We start from the raw sequence: 26576 nt of genomic DNA on the forward strand, positions 1-26576 counted from the left end.
AAAATAAAATTAAGTTATGTATTTTCATTGTTTAAAGTAACAATGCAAAACTAAATAATAGATATCCAACATTATTATCATTCCTATTGTTAGGCTTGAATTACTTTTGTTAGCATTAATATTGATTTGGGTTTGACTTAATTTGATTTACTAATATCTATGGGCTATAAATCTTATTGGAACATTCAAAATCCTAAGTCCAAACTTGAAATAATATGCTAAAAGACAAACTATGAAAAAAACTTAACAAATATTTATAAGTCACATTATAAGTAAATCTTTTATACATAAAAGATTTTTAAAAATTATATGCATGTAATGCCGGGTTGGTTTGGTTTGGTTTGACTTTTTTTTAGTTAAAACCAAACCAAACCAATTATGATCAGTTTTTTTTTTCAACATCAAACCAAGTCAAATCAAATCACTAGTCGGGTTTTTGTCTCGGTTTGATTCGAATTATCAGTTTGGTGCAGTTTGTTGGTTTTCTTTGTACACCCTTATTTAAGAGTGTGCTTGGTATAAAGGAAAATATTTTCCATGAAACTGTTTTCTTAAAAATATTTTTTTTTTGTTTTTTTTTTTTGTAAGTAAAAATATTATCTCAAAAATATTTGTAGATTAATCTACTATGAGACGTGGGGATGAGGTGTGGGTAGGAGTGTCAGGGTGATGGAGATGGGAACTATGAGGGTGGGGGTAGGGGGTGAGATGTTGGAAGGTGGTGAAGAAACAATCAATGTGGAACGACACTTGTAAAACTTGTTTTCCCTACTTACACTATGAAAGTTATTTTTTTTTTCATTTTTCAATAACTTGTTTTTCTAGAGAAAAATATTTTCTAAGAAATTTGACCAATCAAACATGAAAAAATTGAAACTTCCTAAAAAAAAACACACCCTTAAGTTATTGACAATATATTTTCAATTGTACCCTCCTGACAACTGGATGGTAGAAAGAAATTGTACTATTGAATATCATAACTGAAATAAGGTCGGTTGAAGCTGCTAAAGGATCTTGGAAAGCAGAAGGAAAAAGAAAAAAAAAGGAAGAAGAATAAGAAGTGAACCGATTGTATATTAAGAATGCGTTTAGACATGAATTAGTTGACACTTTGAACGTAATATTTAAAGTTAAGTTTGAGAAATGATATTTGGAAGTTTAAATTGTGCTCCTGCTTAAAAATTTCTTTTCTATGATAAATTTCGTACACAATCAAACACAATTATATAATATGGAACAACGAGTAACTCTTTCACAAACATTGAAAGAGGGACTTGAAATTAGAAGGCCCATTCCACATTTCAGCTGCCATTTGCTGGTAAATTGTTTCAGTTAGATGATAGGAGTCCCAAAATACATGCATACTTGGGTTTTGACAAAGTTCAAATTCATGTCCCACTGGCCTTTTCCCTCCACAGCTATGTATGCCTCTAAATTTCTCCCTTCCACAACATGCTATTTTTCCTTCCTTGAGACCTATAACAATTGTAACGTTATAGTTTGTTTCAAAAATGAATCCAAATTTTAATTTTTATGGGTTGAAAGTTCTGAATTCTTAGAAAGCATGACTTCACACCATAATATTTATATTAATTTGAGTTAATGGTCAAAAACACACATGACCTATCATTTTTTCGCGAGTTTCACACCCCAACAATTAGTTGTTTTCTTTTCCTACTTGAACTATCACCACTATGTATTGAAACACACCTCAACTATGGTTCAGGTAGTTCAAGGGAACTGCTGATAGTAGAGGTGCATTTTAATACATAGTGGTAATAGTTCAGGTATGAAAATGAAAGAATTGATAGTTGGGGTGTGAAACTCGGGAAAAGACGATAAATTCAGGTGTTTTTTTTTTGACATATTGCATACTTTCAAACTTCAGTCAAAGCAGACAAATTAAAAAACAAAAATTATGGAGCGGACCATTAATACGAAGTGGAAGATATATGACAAGATAAGGGATGAAGGATATTTGATCAATTACTCACATTAATCATGCATATCAATCAAGAAATGATTTAAAAATAGTGCATACCGTATTTGGAGGGATGATTTATTCTCTCTCTCAAACTACTATTGAAGTCATAGAGTGAATACTTGAACCCCTTCATTTGTTTCTTCATTTTCAGGAGGATATTGTATAACTCAACATTATGTAACTTGGCCAAGGCTGAAGCTTTCTCCAAACACCCATTTTTGCTAGATGAATTGAGAATTCTTAAGCCTGGTAGACAACCCAAGTCTCCCAAATTAAGGAACCCAAATTTCCTGCCTCCAATTTTGTATATCTCCTGTAGAAATCATATGTATTTTTTATTATACAATAAAATTTGAAAGAGGAGGAGATTAAGGTGACACAAGGCAGTCTAAGTTGATGAGTTTAGAAGTCAAAAAAAAAAAAAAAAAAACAATTCAATTTTGTAGCTACTCGTCCATATTTAAACAAATTAAGTCATGACCCTTTTACTGACTTGACGCAATGGGTTGAACTCGAATAACACGTTAAAAGTTAGGTCAAAACGGTTAAAATAGGGTAATTTGACTGGTCAAAACTCAACCTAAATCCAAATATATCATGTTGGGCGAATTGGTTATAACCCGTTATTTGACCAATTTTGCTCCAAACAAACTTTGGGCGAGTTGGATTATCATTTATTATATTGATCCACTTTAACTCGCATAAATTCGACCTAACCTGCTCATGTATCACCTTTAGATGAATACTAGTTGCATGTTAACTTACTTTAACGATGGTTGTCAAGTTGCCAACGACCATTTGTTCGTATTGAGGAGAGACTTGAACTGAGGAATTGGCCACAAAGAGACTTAGGTAGTCATTTGTTCCAATGCTAAATATGTAGACTGCATTTGACAAAAGCTTTTGTGATTTTGATTTGCTTAACTTTTTTTTCAACCAAGTCTTCACCTTCTTGAAGTTTTTGAGTTGAGTCTTCATATTGATTACCTGAAGAGCAAAAAATTGGTTTACAGTTCGACTCTTTACGATAGTCATCCTCTATAATAATATTTCACTATTATAACCATATTTTGTGCGGAATTAATCTTTCATGCTATGTTATATTATATGTTCTATATACAACATTTGCTGTATAAGCCAAACCATGAACGTACTTATGAGTTTGCTGCAAGAGTTAAACTTAAATAAAAAAAATATATTATACATCTCATTTGCGAAAGCTAAACTTTTAGAAGAAACAATTTACATAATCCTATATGAAAAACAAAGATTTTTATCAACTTTCACATCTACACATCAATAAAGTAGTTTCATGCGCTTGATCAAATTAATAAATAAATTCCTCACGTAAAGAAACATAATACAAAACTTAAGTAAATATTCAATACGTTTCAGTTTATGTGACGTAATTTGATTCGGCATAAAGTGTAAGAATAAAAGAAGATTTCTGAAATCTGTGATCTTAATTATGCCGTAATATTTATGTTAGCTATAATATTTTTAAAATTTATGATCTTAAATAGATCATTACATTTGTATGGCTATAAAAGCTTTTCATTAGGAGTAAAAGCGAAAAAGTATAAAGTCAAAATTAATATATAAACGTGAAGAGACGACCAACACAACAATACAAATTTGTACCACAAGCTATATAAATTGTACAGTTTAACCAACTATTTTTTAATCCCACGTGAACATATGTCATAGTACTAAATATTTATCTCTTCTCATATATAAACGTATGCACGTCAATCTTAATTCTCCGACACATTTATTTTCTCCGTGCACTTATACTTGTTGACTTTTGACTTTTCAAGTTAAATTATATAGTTTAACCAACTATTTTTTTATCCCACATGAACATATGTCATAGTACTGAATATTTATCTCTTCTCATGTATACACGTATGCACTTCAATTTTAATTCTCCGACATATTTATTTCCTCTGTGCACTAAACTTGTTGACTTTTGACTTTTCAAGTTCTTTAAGAATTAATAAATGAAGTACCATATTACTTGGCCACATTACTAAACTACTTTTTATTCCACGTGAACATATGTCATAGTACTTAATATTTATTCTCTCCTCATGTATACACATATGCACTCTAATTTTAATTCTCTGACACATATTTATTTCCTCCGTGTACTTTTACTTGTTCACTTTTGACTTTTTACATTCTTTAAAAATTAATAAATGAAGTACTCAACATTACTAAAAATATATGTCCTAATTTGTTGTTCATTTACAAATCCAAGATAAAATTAATTAAATCTTTCCCATCTTACCCTTAGTAATAAATGTTCTTGAAAATAATTAATTTTGATTAGAATGTATTTATTGGAGAGAGATACCGGTAAGATAGTAAAATATATCTTTTATTTATGATTTCTTAAAGGGCGTGCAAAAGAGAAAGTGACAAGTAATATGGGACAGAGGCAGTATATATTTTACCATAATATTCATATTTATTGTTGTAAGTCTCAATAGTCTCGGAAAATGATTTGAAAATAAGTAATTAATGTGAAGGGTAAAATTAATAATAAGAATAAAAATTTCTTTTTCTTGATATGTTAACATGGACAAGTAAAAGTAAACGTAGGGAGTGACTTTTATCCCCGTTTTTCTTCTTTGTCAGTACTTTAAACATGAAGAAAGGACGGACAATAGCAGTGCAAATTTTTATCAAAAGTTATATAGATTTCACACTTTAACCAACTACTTTTTTATCTCACTTGGACATACGTCATAGTACTGAGTATTTATTCTCTTCTCATGTATACAAGTATGCACTCAATTTTAATTCTCGTACACATATTTATTCCCTCCGTGCACTTTCACTTGTCCACTTTTGACTTTTCACGTTCTTTAAGAATTAATAAATGAAGTATCTATTTTATCATAATATCCATATTTATTGATGTATAGTCTCAAAAGCCTCAAAAAATGATTTGAAAATGAGTAATTAATGTGAAAGGTAAAATAAGAAGAAACTTTTCTTTCTCTTGATATATTAACGTGGACAAGTAAAAGTGAAGGGAGGGAGTGACTTTTATCCCCGTTTTCCTTCTTTGTCAATACTTTACTTATTTTACTCTCCTTTGCATTTTCTGATTATTGTTTCTTTACATTTATAAAATGTATTATTTTATATTTTCATTTCGGAATTAAAATTTGGTGATTTACGATTTAACATATCTCTTTCTAATTTTGATTTCTTTGTAATAATTCTTTTTATCTATAATTGTTAATATAAAAAATTATAATATATTTTTAATTAATTTAAGAAAAATATTTTATTAGTTTTGCTATTAAAAATCCAATATATACAACAAATAGAAATTTTAAAGATATTGAAGAATTTAAAATAAAAAATCTAGAATCAAAATATTAATTTTCCCTCATATTCTTACTAATTTTCACATGGATGAACAACTTTTATTGTCATGACGATGAGAAAAAGGTCCGACTCTTTCCATCTCAAAGACTTAATTCCATCCTATGTTTTTAATTCTATTTTTTTAATTATAACTAAAGTCATGGTACATAAAATATACGTCAAAGGTCCATATATGCCCGCGGACTATGCGAAATTGCACACATTTGCCCGTCGTTTAAAGGTCAGTCTGCCCACGCCCCTAACATTACGTTTTGCGTTACCCATGCCCTTGAGTTAATGGAAACCGGACAAAAATATTGGAGGGAAAATTTGTGCAGTTCCGCATAGTATAGGGTCATATTTGATCCACTGAAATTCCTAAATATTATGGCACAAAATATCACTGCATTCCAAAACATAAAAAATATTTACAATTACAATTTATGCATTCACCATTACATTACATCTCAATTATACAATTAAAAGATCAAATGCAATTACATCCATCTTTTAAAGATTATTTTCACAAACAAGAGCACCATTTTACCTTTCCAAAAGATTTGTTTTACTAATGATAATATCTTTTTTTTGTCAATTTGTTGATGACCTGGATAATTCTTTCTAGATATTTTTCGTCTTCCCAGTCCCCATATCTACGCGATAATGCATGCAACAACTTCTTATTGTACCAATAGTTCTTAGATTTTTTTTTGTAGTGCACTTTAAGGTAGCCAATGATTTTGTGGTACTGCATTTTGAATTTTATGTAAGACCACATTAAATTTTATGTAAGATCATATAAATCCCTAAAATGTAATATTCTCTCTATTATTGCTATTAAAATTTCAGCACTACAGGAGATGTTTTTTCAGGTGTCATAAGTCTAATGTAAGTTATCTCTTTTTCCTTGTGATTTTTTTTGTTGCAGATCTGTAATGAATTTTGTTTTATGTTTATGTTTTGTGCGACAGTTGTTGCATGCATTATCGTATAGATATTGAGAATGGGAAGACGAAAAATATCTAGCAAGAACTATCCAGGTCATCAATTAATTGAAAAAAGAAGAAGATATTATCATTAGTAAAACAATTTTTTTGAAAAAGTAAAATGGTGCTCTTGTTTGTGAAAATAATTTTTAAAAGATGGTTGTAATTTGCATTTGATCTTTTAGTTGTATAATTTAGATGTAATGTAATGATGGATGCATGGATTGTAATTGCAAATGTTTTTTATGTTTTGGAATGCAGTGATTTTGTGCCATATTGTTGCCTTTGTGCCATATTGTTGCCTTTGTGACATAATATTTAAGAATTTCAGTGAATCAAATATGATCCTATACTATGCGGAACTGCACAAATTTGCCCTCCAATATTTTTGTCAGGTTTCGTTAACCAAGGGCACGGGTGACGCAAAACGTAACGTTAGAGGCATGGGCGAATTGCCCTTTAAACGACGGGCAAATGCGTGTAATTTCGCATAGTCCGCGGGCATATATGGACCTTTTCCGTAAAATATATTTTGTATATGTTGCTATATATAATAACAATTAGAATGTTTTTAAAAGTTATTTTTAAAATACAAATCTTAAAGATTAGCTAATTAAAGTGAATAGATATGTTCGGCCCGTGCATTGTATTGCTAGTATTAATTAGAAAGTTCACACGATTCAAAGGAAAATTCGTCCCTTTCAATGAGTAGGGCCCAAATTTGTGATTTTTGTTTGTCGACAAAGGTTCTGGACCACCTACGTACAATTGTTGAGGGGACGTATCAGTATGTTAGTACAAATAAAACATCAGTTTATTTGTTTTTGGGCCTTGCCTGTAGCAACTTGACACAATGTACAAAGCGGTCACTGGTCGAAGGGACCCTAATTATCACTTTTTAACATGCAACCCGTGGTAAAAGTTTATTCGAATCTGACGTTGACATCAAATTAATATCATTTGGTTATTGATTAAAAAGTGAGTTATCTATGTATTAAAATCAACATAGCTAGTACCGCATTTGATATTATTTTAGTTGTTATATAACATTCATTAAAATGCGTATGGTGTTTGGTAACCAATTTACAATCCTGCATAATTAACATATTTATTAAGCTATAGCAAATCCATGTATTATATATGGAGGGTAGAATATGGAATGAGTAATACATGAATGATTAATATAGTCATACCTCTTTATAATAACATCCGTATATAATATCTCTCTATAATAATAAAGTTTTTTCGGAATCGTATTTTTAGGTTATATTTTACTTCTCTATAACAACATTGTACCTATAACAACAACAACAACCAATTTTATAATAGTACGGTCTTTGTAATTTTACCCCAATATAACAACTATCTTCTTTTTTTTGGTAATATAATAATTAATTATATTTATAAAAATAGAATATGTATGATTAACAATTACAAGTGTAGAGATTTTGACCAAATATTTTGAAACTTTAATATACTATTTATGACAAAGAATATTATATGACTATATATTTCCATCATTAAAAGATTTCCCTTTGTTATAAAAGTGTAATTAAGCTTAGGATATGACAATTAAAAATGAAAAATTAAATTGTATACATCTTTTTTGCCTATAACAATAAAATATTATTTAAAGGGCAAAGGGTCAAATTTACCCTCCTAATATGGTTTATAGTTTAAATTTGTCCTCCATCAAAGTTTGGCATCAAATTTGCCCTCACCGTTAAAGTTTGAGATCAAATTTGCCCTCTCCGTTAGGATACTTGATATATTTGCCCTTATATGGATGGAAGTGTGACTTGGACTCCACACTACTTAAAAATTAGTCACGTCAGATCCACGTAGGCTCCCAACCCAATTATTTTAACCCGTAACAGTTTGAAACCACATAAGTTAATGATTAAAATCAGGCAAGCCAATAGTATGATGCAAAATTCTATTAGTCCCATAATCATTGGTATTAGGACCACCAACAATACAAATAACAGGCATATTCTCACTGTATGCACCAGCAATAGCATTAAGCACACTTAATCCCCCTACATTAACACCACACACGCTCCAACCGCTTTCGCACGTTCGTACCCATCAGCTGCATACCCAGCATTCAGCTCGTTACAACAGCCGATCAAATTCAACTCCGGCTCGGCTATTAAATGATCCAATAAAGTCAAGTTGAAGTCACCAGGAACTAAAAACACGTCATTTACGCCTATTTGTACTAGACCCAATGTTCCAACTCCACATGGTGAGCTTGCTGGAACTGAAGCTGAATGAGCTGTGGAGCCAATTACATTGTTACCCTCCATTTCTGAATCTTTTTCAAGAAAATTGATTTGGGATTGTGGGTTTTGAAGATGATAAAGTGTTTATATATAGTTGCTTGTTAATTGTTATAGTGTGGGTGATTGTTTTGAAGACAGTGGGCAAGAAAAACCTGCTACTGTACACTATACAGTGTACACTGCAAGAAAAGAATAGTATAATAAGGTTTTTTTTGGGAGAATGATTGATGGATTATTCAAATGATTCTCTTTTTGGGGTTGGGATACGTGAATCTGAAGTGACTAATTTTTTTTGTATGGTGGAGTCCAAGTCACATTTGCATTCATATAAGGGCAAATATATCAAGTATACTAATGGAGAGGACAAGTTTGATCCCAAACTTTAACGGAGAGGACAAATTTGATCCCAAACTTTGATGAAGGACAAATTTAAACTATAAACTATATTTGGAGGATAAATTCGATCCTTTACCCTTATTTAAATGTCAATATTGTTACACTGGTCTCTCTCATCTTTGAAGCGGAAATGAACCTAACTTAAAGTAGCTAATGGAACATATAACGGCTTTGAGAATCCGCCCAACTCATACTACTGTAATATATTAATTCACCTTACTAATATTAGCAACGTCGACTTTAGAGATTTTCCTAATAAATAACCTGCAACATAGTTTATCTCAGAATGTCGGAACTAGGCAATACACGGTTGAATCACTGACTAGGATAAACATAGTATACCACATTACATCATACGCATATGCAGTGAGGATATATTTTTTTTACTTCATTTTATATCATCTGTAATATTTAATTAGACACGAAACTTAAGAAGGAATAATTTGGATAATATTCACTACTTGAAATCAGTGTTTTTTCACGGAATTTTTCGATGTCATCTGTATTTCGGCTGATATTTACCAAGCAAGAACTTATAGACTGAAAAGTAGAATTTCATTCTGAGTAAAATTTAATGTTTTGTGATGGTAAGATTTGATAGTGAAGACGGGAAACAGAAGGTTCTTCAAGGTGGTGTATACCATTTCGATAACAAGCCGTTCATCGTGAAGGCTTGGACACCTGATATGGAATTCTCTAGAGAAGAATTGATGACTGTTCCTATATGGGTTAAACTTCCGGGATTGGATTTCAAGTACTGGAGTCCAAGAGGATTGAGTAAGATTGGGAGCTTGATTGGACAACCTATGATGGTGGATAAGCAAACCGAAGGGAAAATGGGATTGAGTTTTGCAAGGCTGCTAGTTGAAGTAAAGGTGGGTGCTGACTTACCTGATGAAATATTATTTAGGAATGAAAAAGGGATAGTAATCACTCAACGGGTGACATACGATTGGAAACCATCACTATGTGCGCACTGTCGGCAGTATGGCCATGAGAAGGCCAGCTGTAGGAAGCTGAAACCACAGCAGCAAATAGTAACAGCAGCTACAGAACAGAATGAGAAGAATAAGGAACCAACACGACAAGGGGACCAGGCATATGGGGGAAGTATTTCTAAGGAAAATAAACAAAAAGCAGTAGGAAGGCAGGGAGCGACAAATCACGGTAATGGAAGGGCTCAGCTGGTGAAATATGATCCTAAAAACCAAATAGAGGCAGCAGAGGGAATTCGAACTACCAATACGTTCCAAGCAATTGGGGAGGAAATGGACCCATCAGTTCAGTCTGCTGAGGGAATAAATAGTAAGGGTGGTACTAAGACTGTCCCTAAAGGGGATGGTTAACATTCTTTGTTGGAATGTTAGAGGTCTAAATGGCCTCGCAAAACAGAAGGAGGTCAAACTCCTCTGTAATAAGCTTGAGGTAAGCATAATTGGAGACGAAGATAAAAAATAATCGAATAAAGACTGTAGCTGAAACCATGTTTGGGGGTTGGAAGTTCTGCTCAAATCATGCCTCACACTACAATGGTAGGATTTGGGTAATTTGGAGGGACGACAAATATGAAGTAAATATGCACTCTGAAAATGCACAAGCACTGACATGTGTAGTCAAATCAGTAACACTACAAATGCAGTTCTATATTACGTTTGTCTATGCGTAAAATGTGAAGGAAGAAAGGGAAGAACTATGGAGTTATTTAACTAGACAAGAGGCTGGAATCTCTATCCCATGGCTGGTTCTTGGGGATTTCAACTCGGTACTAAGTAGATAAGACAAGATTGGAGGGAATCCGGTAACATTGGCTGAGGTTGTTGATTTCCGGAGGTGTTTAGATAGGTGTAAGCTTGAACAATTACCACACACTGGATGCACGTATACATGGAATGACAAAGGGGTGACGAGCAGGGTATTCTCTAAGATTGATTGGTCCTTTGCAAATGGCGAATGGTTTGACGATATGCCGGACTGTCGAACACAGTTTTTGAATGAAGGGGTCAGCGACCATTGTCCTAAACATGTTAACTTAGCTAGAACACAAAAGTATAGAAGGAGAGGTTTCAAATACTGTAACATGTGGAGCACTCACCCACAGTTTAAAGAGCTTGTGAAGGAGGGGTGGCAAATGAATATTCAAGGTTGTAAGATGTTCCAGGTCATAAGGAAACTGAAAAGGATGAAGAGTAAACTAAAAGGGCTACATAATCAACATTTCAGCAACATTCAAAAAGAAGTAGATGAGGTGAGAGAAAAGCTGAAGGCATTACAGGATATGATGCAAATAGACCCACTGAACACTCAAATACAATCTGAGGAGAAGGCAATGGGTAAAGAGTTTAGAAGAGTGAGCTACTTAGCTGAAATGTTGTTAGTACAAAAGAGTAAGGCAACTTGGATTAAGCTAGGTGATGACAATACACGGTACTTTCACTCAGTGATTAAGAAAAGAAGACTGACACAAGCAGTAGTACAACTTGAAGATGAGAATAAGCATATGCAAACTGAGCCGGATAGAATAGCAGACATCTTTGTCAAATACTACAAACATTTATTAGGGGAAGTGGAAAACTTGGATAGAAGCAAGGCTGCCCAGATTTTCTTTGATAGTGGCACCACTGTTACAGTTGAGCAGCAGGTACAACTACCTAAGGAATTCACCAGGAAAGAGGTAAAAGATGCTATGTTTAGTATAAAGACAACAAAAAGTCCGGGGCCTGATGGCTATAGTAGTGGTTTCTTCTGAGATTCATGGGAAATAATTGGTGAGGAAGTGACAGATGCAGTGCTTGAATTTCTGAGGACCGGTCAGATGCTGCAACAACTAAATGCCACTGTGATAACTTTAATCCCGAAGGTCTCAAAACCAGAACACGCAAGTCAATTTAGACCAATCTCATGTTGCAACACAGTGTACAAATGTATATCGAAGATGCTATGTGGCAGATTGAAACAGGTGTTACCAAGTCTCGTAAACCAGACTCAGGCAGCATTTGTGCAGGGGAGGTCAATGGTCCAAAATGTACTCATCTGCCACGACTTGATGCGACACTATAATCGGAAAACTTCGGCAAGGTGCATGATGAAGATAGATTTATGAAAGGCATACGACATGGTTCGATGGGAATTCATAAAAGAGATGTTGCAAGGATTTGGTTTTCCACCTAAATTCAGGCACCTGATCATGATGTGTGTGACCACTACAAAATTCTCAATTAAGGTGAATAGGGAAAGTTTTGGATATTTTGAGGGGAAGAGAGGTTTGAGGCAAGGGGATCCTATTACCCCCTTGCTATTTGTGTTGTTCATGGAATACTTATCACGAGTCTTGGCCAAAATGGCAAAATTACCAGACTTTAGATACCACCCGATGTGCAAACAACAGGGGTTGACACACTTAGTTTTTGCCGACGACCTGATGATTTTTTGCAAGGGACAGCCAGCATCTGTGCAAAGAATTATGGAAGCATTGAGGCATTTCTCTGCAGCAACAGGTTTGGAAGCGAACGTCGAAAAATCCAATCTGTTTGTAGCTGGAGTAGATGATGGCACGAAAGAAGAAATAATGCGAATTACGGGATATGCAGTTGGCTCATTTCCTATAAGGTACCTGGGCTTACCATTATCACCAAAGAAATGGAACAAATTGGAATGTCATCAATTATGTCAAAAGATCACAGAAAAGATCCGAGCTGTGTCAACCAGGCATCTATCTTACGCAGGTAAACTACAAATCATAAATTCTGTCTTATTCTCACTTCACAATTTCTGGGGATCGGTGTTCATACTGCCACAAAGTGTCATAAAAGAAGTGGATAAGAAATGTAGGGAGTTTCTTTGGGGGAGTACAACGGAGAAAAAGAAAATCGCATTGGTTGCGTGGGAAAAGCTGTGTAGACCCAAGCGCCAAGGGGGTTTAAACATTAAGAGGTGTAAAATCTGGAATATGGCAGCGGTAGGGAAACTAATCTGGCACATAATGGAGAAGAAGGATATATTGTGGGTTAAGTGGGTGCAAGGTGTATATATGAACAACTCTGATGACTTCATGAACCATGATCCTCCATCGGACTGCAGCTGGTATTGGAAAAGATTAAACAAACTCAAGTTGCAAATGGTCAACTGGTATGTAAATGCATGATATACACTCACTACAAATAGACAATATTCAGTAACTAAAGGATATAACCAGTTGATCGGAGAAGCACCAAGGTGGGACATTGCAGAATTGGTGTGGAATCGAGTTGCCATACCAAAACACAAATTCATTCTATGGCTAGCAGTGTTGGGTCGACAGATTACTAGAGCAAGGATGCAGGAAATTGGTCTGGGATGTGAAGAGAACCAGTGTGCTATGTGTGCTGATGGGGCAATTGAGACAACAAATCATCTGTTCTCAGAGTGTATATGGACAAGAGGAATATGGGATTCAATACAGGGATGGATAGGTGTCAAAGTTCACCAAAGAGGAATAAAGGAAGATATGCAGATCATCAAGTCTAAACACTGGAATCTACTCAAGAAGGATATAGCAGCAGCTGTATATGGTGCTGTTATCTACTACACTTGGATGGCAAGAAATAGCATGATTTTCCAAGGGAAGAACGTGAGCGGTAACTTTGTAATTCAATAGATACGAAATGTGATTACGGAAAGGTTAAATATAGTTAGAGATACACAGAGAGGTAGGAAATGTAGTTCTCTTATACAAAACTTTGTAACTAGCTGCTAAATTAGAGGTCTATCAGTGGTTGACAACCATCTTAAAGGGTGGTCAATGCTGTAGATGCTCTCGTAGATGTAATGTCCCATTCGCTTGTTGGTATGGTAATATTCACAGTTTATTGCCAAAAAAAAAAAATTAATGTTTTGAGTCATAAGAATAGGAAAATTTTGAAGGAAGTGCTTCCACTTTTAATAGGTCATACACGATACAAATTTGTTGAGACATGCAGAGGAGTTAACGATAGGCTAAAAGTTTGGAGATAGGCCGTAAAGTCTAAAGGTTTTAGGTTAAGCAGGACTAAAATAGAGATTCTGGAGCGCAAGTTTAGTGATGTAACGCAAGTGGAAGTGAAGATCGATGCACAAGTCATACCAAGAGAGAAAATTTCAAGTATCTTGGGTCCATAATCTAAGAATACGGGGAGATTGATGATGATATCGCATGTCGTATTGGAGCGGGGTAGGAGAAATGAAGACTCGCATTCGGGGTACTGTGCGATAAAAATGTATCGCCAAGGCTTAAGGATAAGTTCTACAAAGTGATGGCTAGATTAGTATAGGGCAGAGTGCTAGCCAGTCTAGAAGGCACACGTTCAGAAATTGAATGTAGCGAAGATCAGGATGCTCAGATAGACGTGTGGGAATATCAGGAGAGATATGATCAGGGACAACGTTATATGGGGCAAGACCTCTGTGGCGGACAAGATGTGGGAAGCAAGACTGAGATGATTTAGGCATGTAAGGAGGAGGTGTGCAGATGCACCAGTATGGAGGTGTAAGATGTTGGTTGTAGCAGCAGTTGGGAAAGGTAAAGGTAAGCAGCAACAGAAGAAGAAAAAGAAGAAGAAGAAGAAGAAGAAGAAGAAGAAGACGACGACATGACACTAATTCAGATTACTGAGGACATGACCCTAGATAGAAAGGTATAGAGTCGAGGATTAGGATAGAAGGTTAGTAGGTAGCCGAGTGTTGTAGCACTTTATATGGGAGGGGAACGGGGAGGGGGAGAGGGAAGGGGGGGGGGGGGTCCTCTCCTTTTCTCGTTTTTGGTAGTATTATTTTGTAATCGCGTAATTGTTAATTATTCTACGATGTATATTACTATTTGTTGCTTCATTTGCTTTGTCTATAGCTATTTTGCTGTCATATTATTCTTGCAACCTTGCTTCAAAAGCTTTTCTTTTAAGCTGAGGATCTATCGAAAATAGTCTCTGTACCCTACAAAGATAAAGGTAAGATCTGTGTACATTCTACCCTATTCAAACCTTCACTTATAAAATTATACTGAGTATGTTGTTATTCTTATTATTTGTTATTGTAGTTTCAAAATAGATACCGCATACCAAATGGGAAACTAAAAAACGAAAAAGAAAAACAGCGTTCAACCCAACTTGGAGCAGTAGAAAAAGCACACCGATCAATGATCATCTTATGATTTCATTAATTGGGGGTTGTATTTGAACTACGTAGCTGTCCTCCAGCCATTAAATTACAAAATGCTCTAGCTAGCATAGTGGGGACTACTGCTTTTCACTTCCAAGTCCTATCAATTCTGAACAATATGGACGCTTATGCTGAATACTGATAATGCAAGATTGTACTAATATATGAACTTACTTATATTTAGTGGTACAAATAGACAGTTAGCAGGTAGTCAATACTTTCTGTCTCTCTTCATCATTTTCAATTGTGCTTTTTTTACTTTGGTCACTTTTACTATTTTTACTGGTAGTACTTTCTCTCTTTCTTCATATTTTCATTATAGCTTTTGACTAGTGCATTTCTTTAAACTTGTTCTGACAATGTTTTTCTTGAGCTGATGATCTTTCAGAAACAATTTTTTTATTTCACAAAAGTAGAAGTAAGATCTATGTACATCCATGCTCCTCATATTTCACTTGTAAAAATATACTGGGTATGTTATTTTTATATTTAATGCTACGAGCCTGCCATCAGTTAGAATACTTCAATGCAATTTGTGAGTCAAAGTTACTCCTAAGTTCTTTTTGAAAAAGTCTAAAAGTTTCTCTTACTTTTATGGATACAAATCAGTAATCCTGTGAGTATGGCGATAGCTCATGCATAGCTGTCACAATTAGATTTGATTCCTACCAAATATTGCTAGCTCCCTCAGTTCATACTAAGTCAACAAAATTAATTACTTTGTGCTCCAATTTATGTCAAAGTTTGAATAGTCAATGAAAAATAAAGAATATTTATGTATGCGACTATAAGTTTTCTGAAACTTGTTATCGCGTACTTCATAGTATGGTTATAAAATTTCTCATTTAAAATAAAATGAAAAGTTTAAGTTAATTTGATTCCAAATTTAAAAAGCTACTCCTATCATTGTTTCTTAAACTAACTAAAAAGGAAATGTTGTAAAAACTCGTATGGCTAACAAGAACATATATACCCAGTGAAATTTCACAAAGTGAATCTGGAGAGGATAGCGTGTACGCACCTTATCCCTACCTTGAGAGGTAGTGAGGTTATTTCCGGTAGACCTTCGGTACAAGGACAAACAATTCGAATTCAAAGAAGGACGAAAAAAAATAACGAAAGCGAGCAAACTATACAAAATACTATAAAAGCATGATATGGCAGACCGGGAAAACATGAGCCGTAACTAACACAAATTAATAAGATAAATGAAGCACAAAAAACAGCAAATAATTAAATGACATACCGATCCCTGAAATGTCTGGACAAGAGCTCCTGCCCCAGCCGAGGCAAAATTAGCACCATTATAATAGCTGTGTTGACTCCCCAGCTGCAGAAAGGGTGGCAGCAATGGCAGTTTTGCATATTCAGCTGTCACAGAATAAAGACAATAAAAAAGACAATACATGTCAGTACAGTGTTTTGTCATATTATAGTCTAGGTTGGCTAGGAGCGAAAAGACCAAAAAAAAATAATAAAAAAATAAAAAAATCAAGGACAGTGATAGAGCCGGAAATCTTAATAAGAAGATTCAAAATATGTACAAATATCACATCTAGGACTCAAGCTTATGATCTAAAGCAATTTTTGAACTATCTTTTATTTAAAGATTTCTATATAAAAGGATTCAAAAATTGATATATTATCTATAAGAAAATTCTATTATTTAACTTAGATACTTGTAATTCAAAATGGAGGTGGTTCAATTGAATCCCCTTATTGATCTCAACTCTTTATGGGTTCTGAATTTCGTCACCAAATTTATAACTCATATTAGTAACGTGGTTTAAAATAAATATTTATGCATATTTCATAAATTTCTTAATTCAACTATAAGATTTAAACAAAAGTTATAAGATTCGTTTGAACTCATACCTAATACTACAATAACTCCGCCACCAAGCAAGACCATCAGGGCGGAGCTAGGCTTTCGGTTATATTTGTCTTAAGAAATTCATTCAATGTCTACAAATTACTGATTTAGAACTCAGTAACTTAAAAAGGACTAGAATTCCTTAAACTTTAAATCCCGGCTCCGTCTCTGATTGAGCCATGCAAATTTTATGAAGTAGTAATAGTAGTAGCAAATGCTTACCAATGAAATCTGAAATCAACCGGCCATCGGAAAACCTACCGGTAGGGAACTTAAAGTAAGTTTCTCCATAAGGCCAGAAATTAGCTTGGTCAAGAGTGGTGGTGTTGATGTAATTGTTGTTTCCCACATCATATAAAGAATCACCAAAGATGAAAAGAGCTGCCTTTCTTTTTGGCTTATGGCATTCCCCAACATGGAAATGGAAGGAGCAACTTAGATATAAAAATATTAGGACTAGGGTGAAAGAAGGGTGTGCACTCAAAGGCTTAGCCATGGCTGACTTTTATTTCTTAGCTCCACAATAATTTGTGAATGTGAAATTTGAACCTCCTTTTCAACAAGGTATGCAAAAGAATATAGGAGTACGTTATATGTATTATTATTATTATTATAATACATGTGTCATGTGTGAGAATCTTTTAATCATCTTAATTAAGTCCGTCCGAAGTCAATTAAATGTGGAGGATTGCGTAGCTTGACGACCAGAATAATTTTGGCTATAATGAAAAAAATAATATATATAAGAATGATTAATTTGATTAATTTATGATTTACATTATATCTAGGCTATTATTGTAAGGAAGTTCATACATCTCTGTAGTTTAAGTGGTTATAACATATACTCCTTCCGTTCGGATTTAAGTGTTTTACTTTCCTTTTTGGTTTATCTCTAAAAAAATGTTTATTTCTAAATTTAGTAAGTCGACAATACAAACATCCTACATGACAAGTTTATAACTATAAGATTCAAAAGATATTTTAGTACATTATACACATTCTTAATTTAGAACCACAAAATTCAAAAGTTTCTCTTTATTTCTTAACTTTATGTCTAGTCAAACTAAAACACTTAAATTAGGATAGAGGGAGTAAAATTTTCACTTTTTTGGGTTAACAAGTCAATGTTCATTAAGAGTTTTTAAAATAAATTGATCTCTAGTTTTTCTTTTTAAAATTTTAAAAGTTGGTTATAGTCAATGAGTCGTGAGAAGGACAACAAATGTTGTTAACCTCATCTTAGTTGTCAGAAATGAGTTATTCACGCGATGAGTTTTTTAAATACCACATTCTTGAACGTTTAATTTAATATTGAACGAACATCATCCTAATTCACGACTTCATGGAATAGGAATTCAATACCACGAAAAAATGTTGGAAAAACCTTGTAACGAATACTAGATACTTTTTTTTTTTGGTACATTAGAAAATACTAAAAAGAAGTACAGTATTAAAATTATAAGCTATATTGCTCAAATCTCAAGAGCAAACACTCATTCCTTTATCTTCCCATATAAGCAACTCTTCTTTATGGCTATGACCTTTATTTATTTGTCATAAAGTCTGCACATCTGTTTATCTCTCTTCATTGGATAATATTTTTTGGGCCGGCTTTCAACAAGTATCTATAATCTTCAATATTGGCCCTAAGAGAATGAAACTGTATGTCGTCTCAACAATTTCCCTTGCATACTCTCTAATACGTTCGCATATAAGTTATGTAGAAAGTGATGACTTCCTGAATACATAATGATGTAAATAGTTCTCTAATATCTCATATCTTAATCTTTTTAAGTGCACTCCTCTCCTTCATTATCGCTCTCTTCTAGTAAAGGCACACTGGAGCTGCACAACGTTTTATATATAGTTGAGCCTGTATTTTGGGTAGAAACGTATTACAGTGGCAAATTAAGAGTGGCATCTTTTAACTCGTTAACGATCAAGAGATCCCTTGTTAGTTAAATTCGTGAATTGCATTTTACCCCCCAAAAAATGATAGGGAAAAGGACATAAAGGGCCATTCGGCCCAAACTATTCCCACCAAATGGCCCATGGTTATCCAAACCCAAAGTGTAGCCAGCGCGACCTTTAGTGGCCACTAAAAGTCCGGTGCAAAAAAAGAGAAAACTATCTAACGTTTTTTTTCCCCTTAAAAGCCACTAAAGATCAACTATGTATAGAAAATGAATCATACGTATAAAAAAGTATCATTGTTGTATAAAATATATATCCCTACCGTATATCTATAGAAAATGTATCATAGGTTTGTATCATTGTTGTGTAATTTGTTTATAATAAATGTATCATCAACGTATACTCACTAATCATACGTATATTATACATTAGTTATACACTAATGTATAATATATTATACATATTCCATACATAAGTATAGAAAATGTATCATTGTTGTGTAATTTATGTATAAACTGTATCATTTTTGTATAGAAAGTGTATCATACATCTAGACAATGTATCATACATATACAATATATAAACTGTATCATTCTTGTATAAAAGTGTATATATAATTCCAGCATATGTATATAAACTGTATCATTCTTGTATAGAAAGTGTATCATACGTATAAAAATATATCATACATATACGTATAGAAACCATATCATTGTTGTATAGAATATGTATCACTACTGTATATGTATAGAAAATGTATCATACGTATAGAAACTGTATCATTATTGTACAATAAATGTATAATTAACGTATAATTTATGTTTAATAAATGTATAATTAATGTATACTTACTAATTTTATTAGTTTGTAGTTAATATATTTTAGTTTGTTAAGTTTTCGATGATGGTTACTTTAGTATATATAAAATGTATCATTGTTGTATAGAATATGTATCCCTACTGTCTATGTATAGAAAATGTATCATAAGTATTTTTATACATGTTTTGAGATATTTCTTGAAGGCTCAATCAACGTATAAATATACACATATTATACATGTTTTGGAATATTTTTTGAAAGTTCAATCACTGTATAAGTATACACATATTATGCGTTGAAACATTTGTTGAAGGCTCAATATGAAATTTAACCTTTAGTGGAGACTTTTTTAATTGCCACTAACAAAAAAGAAGAAGAAGTTGATCTTTAGTGGCGACTTTTAGTCGCCACAAATAGTCCTTTTTTTTGTAGCGAACTTTTAGTAGCCTCATACAGTCTTTTTTTTTTTTTTAATAGCGTTTGGGCCAGCGCTTGGGAATTGTTTGAGTTGGCCGGCTCACGGTATTAGGCCCAAATGTGGGATTACTTTGACCTATTGGCCATTGTATGTCTTTTTCCCAAAATGATATGGGAGAACTTTTTTATCTATTTCACTTGTCCTAACTTAACAAGCAGGGTTTAGTGTCAATCAAAAGTTGAAACTATCCCCAATTTGGTTCATTTGGTATCTAATTCACACAATGTCATAGCATACTGGTTCTTATTTACTGTTTAGTGGTCCATTATCTAATAAATTAATAATACCAAATGTACATGATACAACCAGCTAATTAATTTGTTCGCACAACCATGTACCAATAGTACCATTGGATGAACATATTTTCATTGAATGGCTAGTCATAACAGTTCTATTCTATTTTCGGTCAGTCTTAATCACTCAAAACTAGTGAAACTTATCACATACCCACACTCCAGAGAGTGCAATTCTTTGATTGATCAAAGATCATTGTGCAATTGCTTTCAATCTTTAGCACAAAGCATCCACTTACATTAACTATCGCCGTTCATATAAAAAGTTGTGTTCCTTATATGCAATCACCTTCGTTAGAGAACGTTTTACCCCAATGTAGATGTTGAAATTTCTTTAGCAGCAATTACAAACTTCAACATTTTAATATATATCACCAACGGACTCTTCCCCACAAACAAAGGTAGAGGTAAAGTCTGCATGCATCCTACCCTTCCCAAACCCCACTTGTGTGATTACACTGGGTATGTTATTGTTGTTCTACCAACAGACTTATGCAACCGACTTGAGAGTATTTGGCAAAGAAGCCACTCCCTTAGTTTAATTCGCAAAAGGGCCACTCATTTTTTTTTTTTTCCTTTATTTTTTCATTTTAGGGTTAAGGGTTGTGGCCCCTATTTTTTCATTTTGGGCTTAAGGGTTGTGGCCCCAGGGTCACTTTATAATTTTAAAAACTTTGGAGTTTACAACTTATACACTTAAGTCCTCTTTCACTTATTATTAAAATGTACAAAAACCCCTTCTCTCTCCCCATTTCTTCCCAACTCCCGCTCTAAAAAAAAATTGAAGTTTCCATCAGAATTTTCTCTCTCCCCCAATCTTGGTAACGTTCCTGTCGTCCATTCCAGGTATTTTCTTTAATTTAGCAACTCCTCCAGAGCATTTAGAGCTCCATTTTTCCATGAAAGTTGTTATTATTTACGAACTCGATAGAACCCTAGTGTTCATAAAGTTGCGATTTTTTTTCTTTCAAAATTTTGGAAGTTTCGCCTGTTTTTTGCTAGAAATATGTGTTATTTCTACTTATTTTGCTTGTTTCGATTTGTGTTTTTCTATTTTTGCTTTTTGTAAAGTATGGTCTATTAATAGACTTTTGGTCGATTATTTTTTTTTTTTTTTGTCGTGGCTGATCAACGTCACTGTGTTGTTTGTTTATAGATTATAAAAAATGGTTAGAACTAGAGGAAGAGGAGGGCACATAATTCAAACCCGTTCTAGGGCCATATCTGACGATAGAAAAATAAAAGGTAGAGAAGTTAGCCGAGAAGGTAAAAGAAGAAAAACTATAGAACCTGAAAATGAAGCGTACTCGGGGGAGAGTAATGATGTGTATAGTGTCGAGGAAGGTGAAACAGATGATCCCATATTTCTGAGGAGTCTGGTGGTGATGAAAATGTTGATCCCTTGTCGTTTCCATATTGTGCAAGGACAATTGACGTCGACAAGTATGGTCTGATCAATTGGCTGGATGATTACGAATCATTTCCAGCAAAAGTTTCAGTTAGGAGTAGGCTGACATTGCTTGCTGATTTTAAAACATTGATAAAAGATCATAAACTTAGGAAAATGTTCAGGCATTCCTGTTTTGTTCACTTAAGAAAAATATCAGAACACTTCAAAAGATTCAATGGAATGTTGGTGCACTATACGGTTCTTTGTCATGTGGTTCGTAAGAAGAAGCGCGAGATGTGGTTCTTGGTGAATGACAAGCCCGTGTGTTTTGGCTTGAATGAGTTTGTTTTGATCACTGGTCTAAACTGTGGATCTTATCCCAGCCGAACTTGAGAGGAAAGGGCACTTAAGAAAGGGGCAGCATTTTGCACAAAGTTTGTCGCGATAGAAAGATTTCTGCAGAAAAGCTGTTGGCGGTGATCAGAGGGCCTAGGCTGACCAAAGAGGAAAAGCTCAAATGTTGTCTAGTGTGGTTTCTGCACACAATATTGCTTGCCAAAGATGTGTCGAGGGGTGGGGATCATGACACGATAAAAATGGCAGATGATTTGGAGTTCTTCAGTAGCTATCCTTGGGGAAAAGAATCATTTGAACTCACTCTGGACTACTTGAAGAACAAGATAAACTTTCGCAAGCACCGCCAAGTGCACGCGGAGAAAAGGGTTGCATCATATGCTCTCTATGGCTTCCCTTGGGAGTTCATGGTAAATATTACAGACCACTGGTGCAGTAGAGTATAGACCATGTCTTGTTTATTTTTCACTCAGTTTTTATTTATGTGATTACAGGTCTGGGCATATGAAGCTTTTCCTGCACTTGGGAGGAATGCTGGGAAATAAGAGGAAGTTCCTTTCCCTATTCCTAGGATTCTTAGGTGGCACACAAAGAAAATGGAACGATTCACTGAAAGAGATCCATTTAAGAGAGCTGGAGTTATTGAGGTATAAATTTGGAGTCTATTATTAATTTTTTGGCAAAAATATAAGCTTAATGTTAATGTTTTCTTTATTTGTAGATGGTGCACCCTTACCTCATCCCTACAGTGCGTGAGTTGGAGCAAGATTACATGAAAAATCTACTGCCATATGGTGATGAAAATAATGGCCCAATCATTGATGAGTTGGAGCGTGAACTTGAAGGCATGGTTGTTTTGATTACACCAAAAAATTCCTCGGAGGCTTCTAGCAGGAAGGGGAAGGAGTCCATGGAGCATTTTGATGAGGACTATACTCAAGAGGCCGAGGATAATCATTTGGAAGATCTTAGTGGTAATTCAGCCGCAAAAGACAATGTTGGTGTTGGGATATCTATGGGTCATGCTGCACCAAGTGGGCAGGTGGAGCATGAGAAACTGAAGCAGCGTGTGGAGAATATTGAGGAGTCTTTGAAGGTTCTTGTCGCTCATGTTGAGGGGGAAAGAATTAAAAAGAGCGAGAAGGTGAAGAAGGAGAAGGAGACTCTCAATGAAGTTGCTGGTGAGGTTGAGGTTGACGTTGATCAGCCAATTGCTCAACATGTCGATGTGCCAAATGCTCAAGATATCCATGTGCCAAGTGCTCAAGATTTCTCTGTGCCAACTGATCAATATCTCCCTGCTGCTGTGTCTACTACTGAAGTTGAGAAGGAGTCTGTTGCTGAAGTTGCGAATGAAAAAGAAGGCCCTGCTGCTGAAGTTGAGGTAGAAAAAGAAGTCCCCAAGGATGAAGCTGAGAATGAAAAAGAAGTCCCTAATGATTAAGCTAATGTTGAGTTTGACGCTGACAAAGCTGTGTCGACTGTTGTCGAGGAAATTAATTTGGGTGTGGTGGATGATAACAATTAATTTGTGTGTGGTGGATGATAACAAACAATTTTATTGCTTAGTTTTAACTGTTTTTTACTTTAACAAACAATTTATGACAATTGTGTTGTTGCCTTGTGAATTTGGACGGACAAATTTTTGTAAGTGGTAATTTATGACAATGTTGGAGTATTGCAACATTTGTATTTAACTGTGTTGTTGCTCCGTGGATTTGAATGTGCTTTTGTTTATTATAGACTTGAGTTAATGTTTATGATTATCGACTGTGAGTATGTATTGAATGTTTATTATAGACGTGATTATTATTATAGACTATGACTAAGATTTATACGCAAACTCATATAAATAAAATTTGCTTCATATTCTTAATAATTCATCATACATTCGCACAAAATGAAAGACCCAATCCCACTACAGACCCATTAGACATTTCCAAATAGCAAACATTGCTAATGAACCATACAACAACATCCTAAGTCCAAATAGCAGTTGTATAAACCAGACCACTATTTACCTAAAAAGGCTATAATTAAATTAAATAAAATAAATAAAAAGACTTGATGCTATTTTAACACTATATTAACACTTGAATACATCATATTAGAGTCCCCATCCATTATACACATGATCCAAAGATCTTTAGAACAAGTAATGGTCCTTAATCATCAAATATTTGCCTAAAAAGGCTATAATTAAATAAAATAAAATAAAATAAATAAAAAGACTTGATGCTATTTTAACACTACATTAACACTTTCTTCTTATTATTATTAGAGTCCCCATCCATTATACACATGATCCAAAGATCTTTAGAGCAAGTAATGGTCCTTAATCATCAAACATTTACCTAAAAAAGGCTATAATTAAATAAAATAAAATAAATAAAAAGACTTAATGCTATTTTAACACTATATTAACACTTGATTATTATTATTAGAGTCCCCATACATTATACACATGATCCAAATATCTTTAGAACAAGTAATGATCCTTAATCATCAAATATTCGCCTAAAAAGGCTATAATTAAATAAAATAAAATAAATAAAAAGACTTGATGCTATTTTAACACTATATTAAAACTTGATTACATCATATTAGAGTCCGCATCCATTATACACATGATCCAAAGAGCTTTAGAACAACTAATGGTAATCATAACACTACTATCCAATAAGTCTCACAATAAGTTGGGGCATTTAATTATTGGTGACACTTTAATTTTTTATTTTAGGAGAGGTGACTCAAGTTTTAATTATTAGGCGGAGGTGACAATTTTCTATTAGTGATTAAGGGGTTTTGAAGTTGCCCAAAAGTTTCTATTTTGACACTTTGACCCTCAACTTTATTTTTAACACTTTGCACTCAAGTTTTATTTTTAACACTTTGACCCACCCCCGCCCAGACCCCGTGTTACACCTCGAAAATTTCTCCATGAACGTACAATGAATAGAACAACGAAGAGTATAAGTGTACGATGTTTCACTAAGAAGGGGATGCCTACTTATGAGTTTTGAAAATGCGAAAGTTATAGATTTGCACTTCAGCCCAGTTGGTCGTAAAATAGAATACGACCCGTAAAGTGGTTTACGGACCGTAAACTGCTATCGTCCTCCAATATACAAAATTTCAACTTTCTGCCAAATGTCAACATGGTTAAATACGACTCAGAATACGGACAGTAAATCGAAATACGACCCGTAAACTGTGACCGTAAACCACCATGACTCCAGCAAACCTTTCTGGTTCTGTTATGCTTAAATACGGTCTTGAAGGACGGACCGTAAACCAAAATACGGCCCGTAAACTGGGTTTACGGCCACTGTGCACTTCGACTACTGTTCATAAAAATCAGATTTTAAGTTAAGTATAAGGGACCCTTTTTCATTCCATTCATTTCATTTCATTTTCACTTCACACTTCAAGAAACATCTAGAATACTCTCTAATATTCATCCACAAGAGAAGCAAAGGAAAATCAAGATCAACAACACTAAAACCATGAAATCAAGAGTGTGAAACTCATCAAAGTTCATCTACACCAAGAAATTGCAAAGGAAGTGAAGTAGCGTTTTTGGCATAGAAGAGTATTGCTACTCAAGGCTCATTCCTACCACATCTAAGGTAAGTTTTATGACTTTCTCATGACGATTGAAGTATTTATACGTTGAAACACCCGGATTATAGAAGAGTGTAGTAAATGGGTCATAAAATGTGAATAGTGCCATAGTTAAATGATAGTTGGATTGAATTATGAATGTTGATGAGTTGGGAGTATAAATATGTTATAAATGACGTGTAGACCATAAAATAGGTGTGATGTATGAGAAAATGTGATGATGAGCTAAAACCCGTAAATGTGGAGAAATTGGAGAAAATGGTGGAATGTGGTAAATGTAGATAAATGACGATTGTTGATACGATATTGTGAGTGTTGTTGTGAATGTTTAGTAGTTGAAATGAAACATGGGAAAAGTAGTAGAAACAAAGGAAATGCTTCCCAATTTTTCCTAGAGAATAGTCACGCGTTCTTATAGTCGATTAACTGACGTTGATGCGAATTCTCTTGAAGGTAAAGACACGAATATTGAAGAGGAATGATCAAGCGGTAGAATAGCTAAAGGAAAAGGTATGCAAGGCTTATCTTTTCTTTCAAAAGGCATGAATCCTTCAAGTCTTATATAATCCTTCTGCAAAACGAAGCCTATGAGTTCTTCAATATATTGAATTACATACGAATATGATGGTGA

At 34.1% G+C, this 26576-nt stretch overlaps 1 protein-coding gene across 1 annotated transcript; it reads right to left on the minus strand.

Moving 5' to 3' along the window:
• Window positions 1-1052: 1052 nt before the first annotated feature.
• LOC132603763 (GDSL esterase/lipase 5-like) lies at window positions 1053-17653 on the minus strand. Its single transcript, XM_060316973.1, has 5 exons — window positions 17296-17653; window positions 16447-16571; window positions 2750-2971; window positions 2042-2297; window positions 1053-1476 (listed from the first exon to the last, which is right to left on the minus strand). Exons 1-5 carry the CDS (start codon window positions 17567-17569, stop codon window positions 1253-1255), a joined length of 1101 nt encoding a protein of 366 aa, XP_060172956.1. The 5' UTR covers window positions 17570-17653; the 3' UTR covers window positions 1053-1252.
• Window positions 17654-26576: the final 8923 nt, after the last annotated feature.

This window comes from Lycium barbarum, chromosome 7 (genome assembly GCF_019175385.1).
Source record: "Lycium barbarum isolate Lr01 chromosome 7, ASM1917538v2, whole genome shotgun sequence".
Lineage (NCBI taxonomy): Eukaryota > Viridiplantae > Streptophyta > Magnoliopsida > Solanales > Solanaceae > Lycium > Lycium barbarum.

Coding starts and splice junctions, on each gene's coding strand:
- LOC132603763 (XM_060316973.1), bottom strand. CDS start 17,569: ATGGCTAAGCCTTTGAGTGCACACCCTTCTTTCACCCTAGTCCTAATA. Junction 2,298..2,749: donor ACTTGACAACCATCGTTAAA/GTAAGTTAACAT, acceptor TGATTTCTACAG/GAGATATACAAAATTGGAGG. Junction 1,477..2,041: donor AAATCATCCCTCCAAATACG/GTATGCACTATT, acceptor CAATTGTTATAG/GTCTCAAGGAAGGAAAAATA.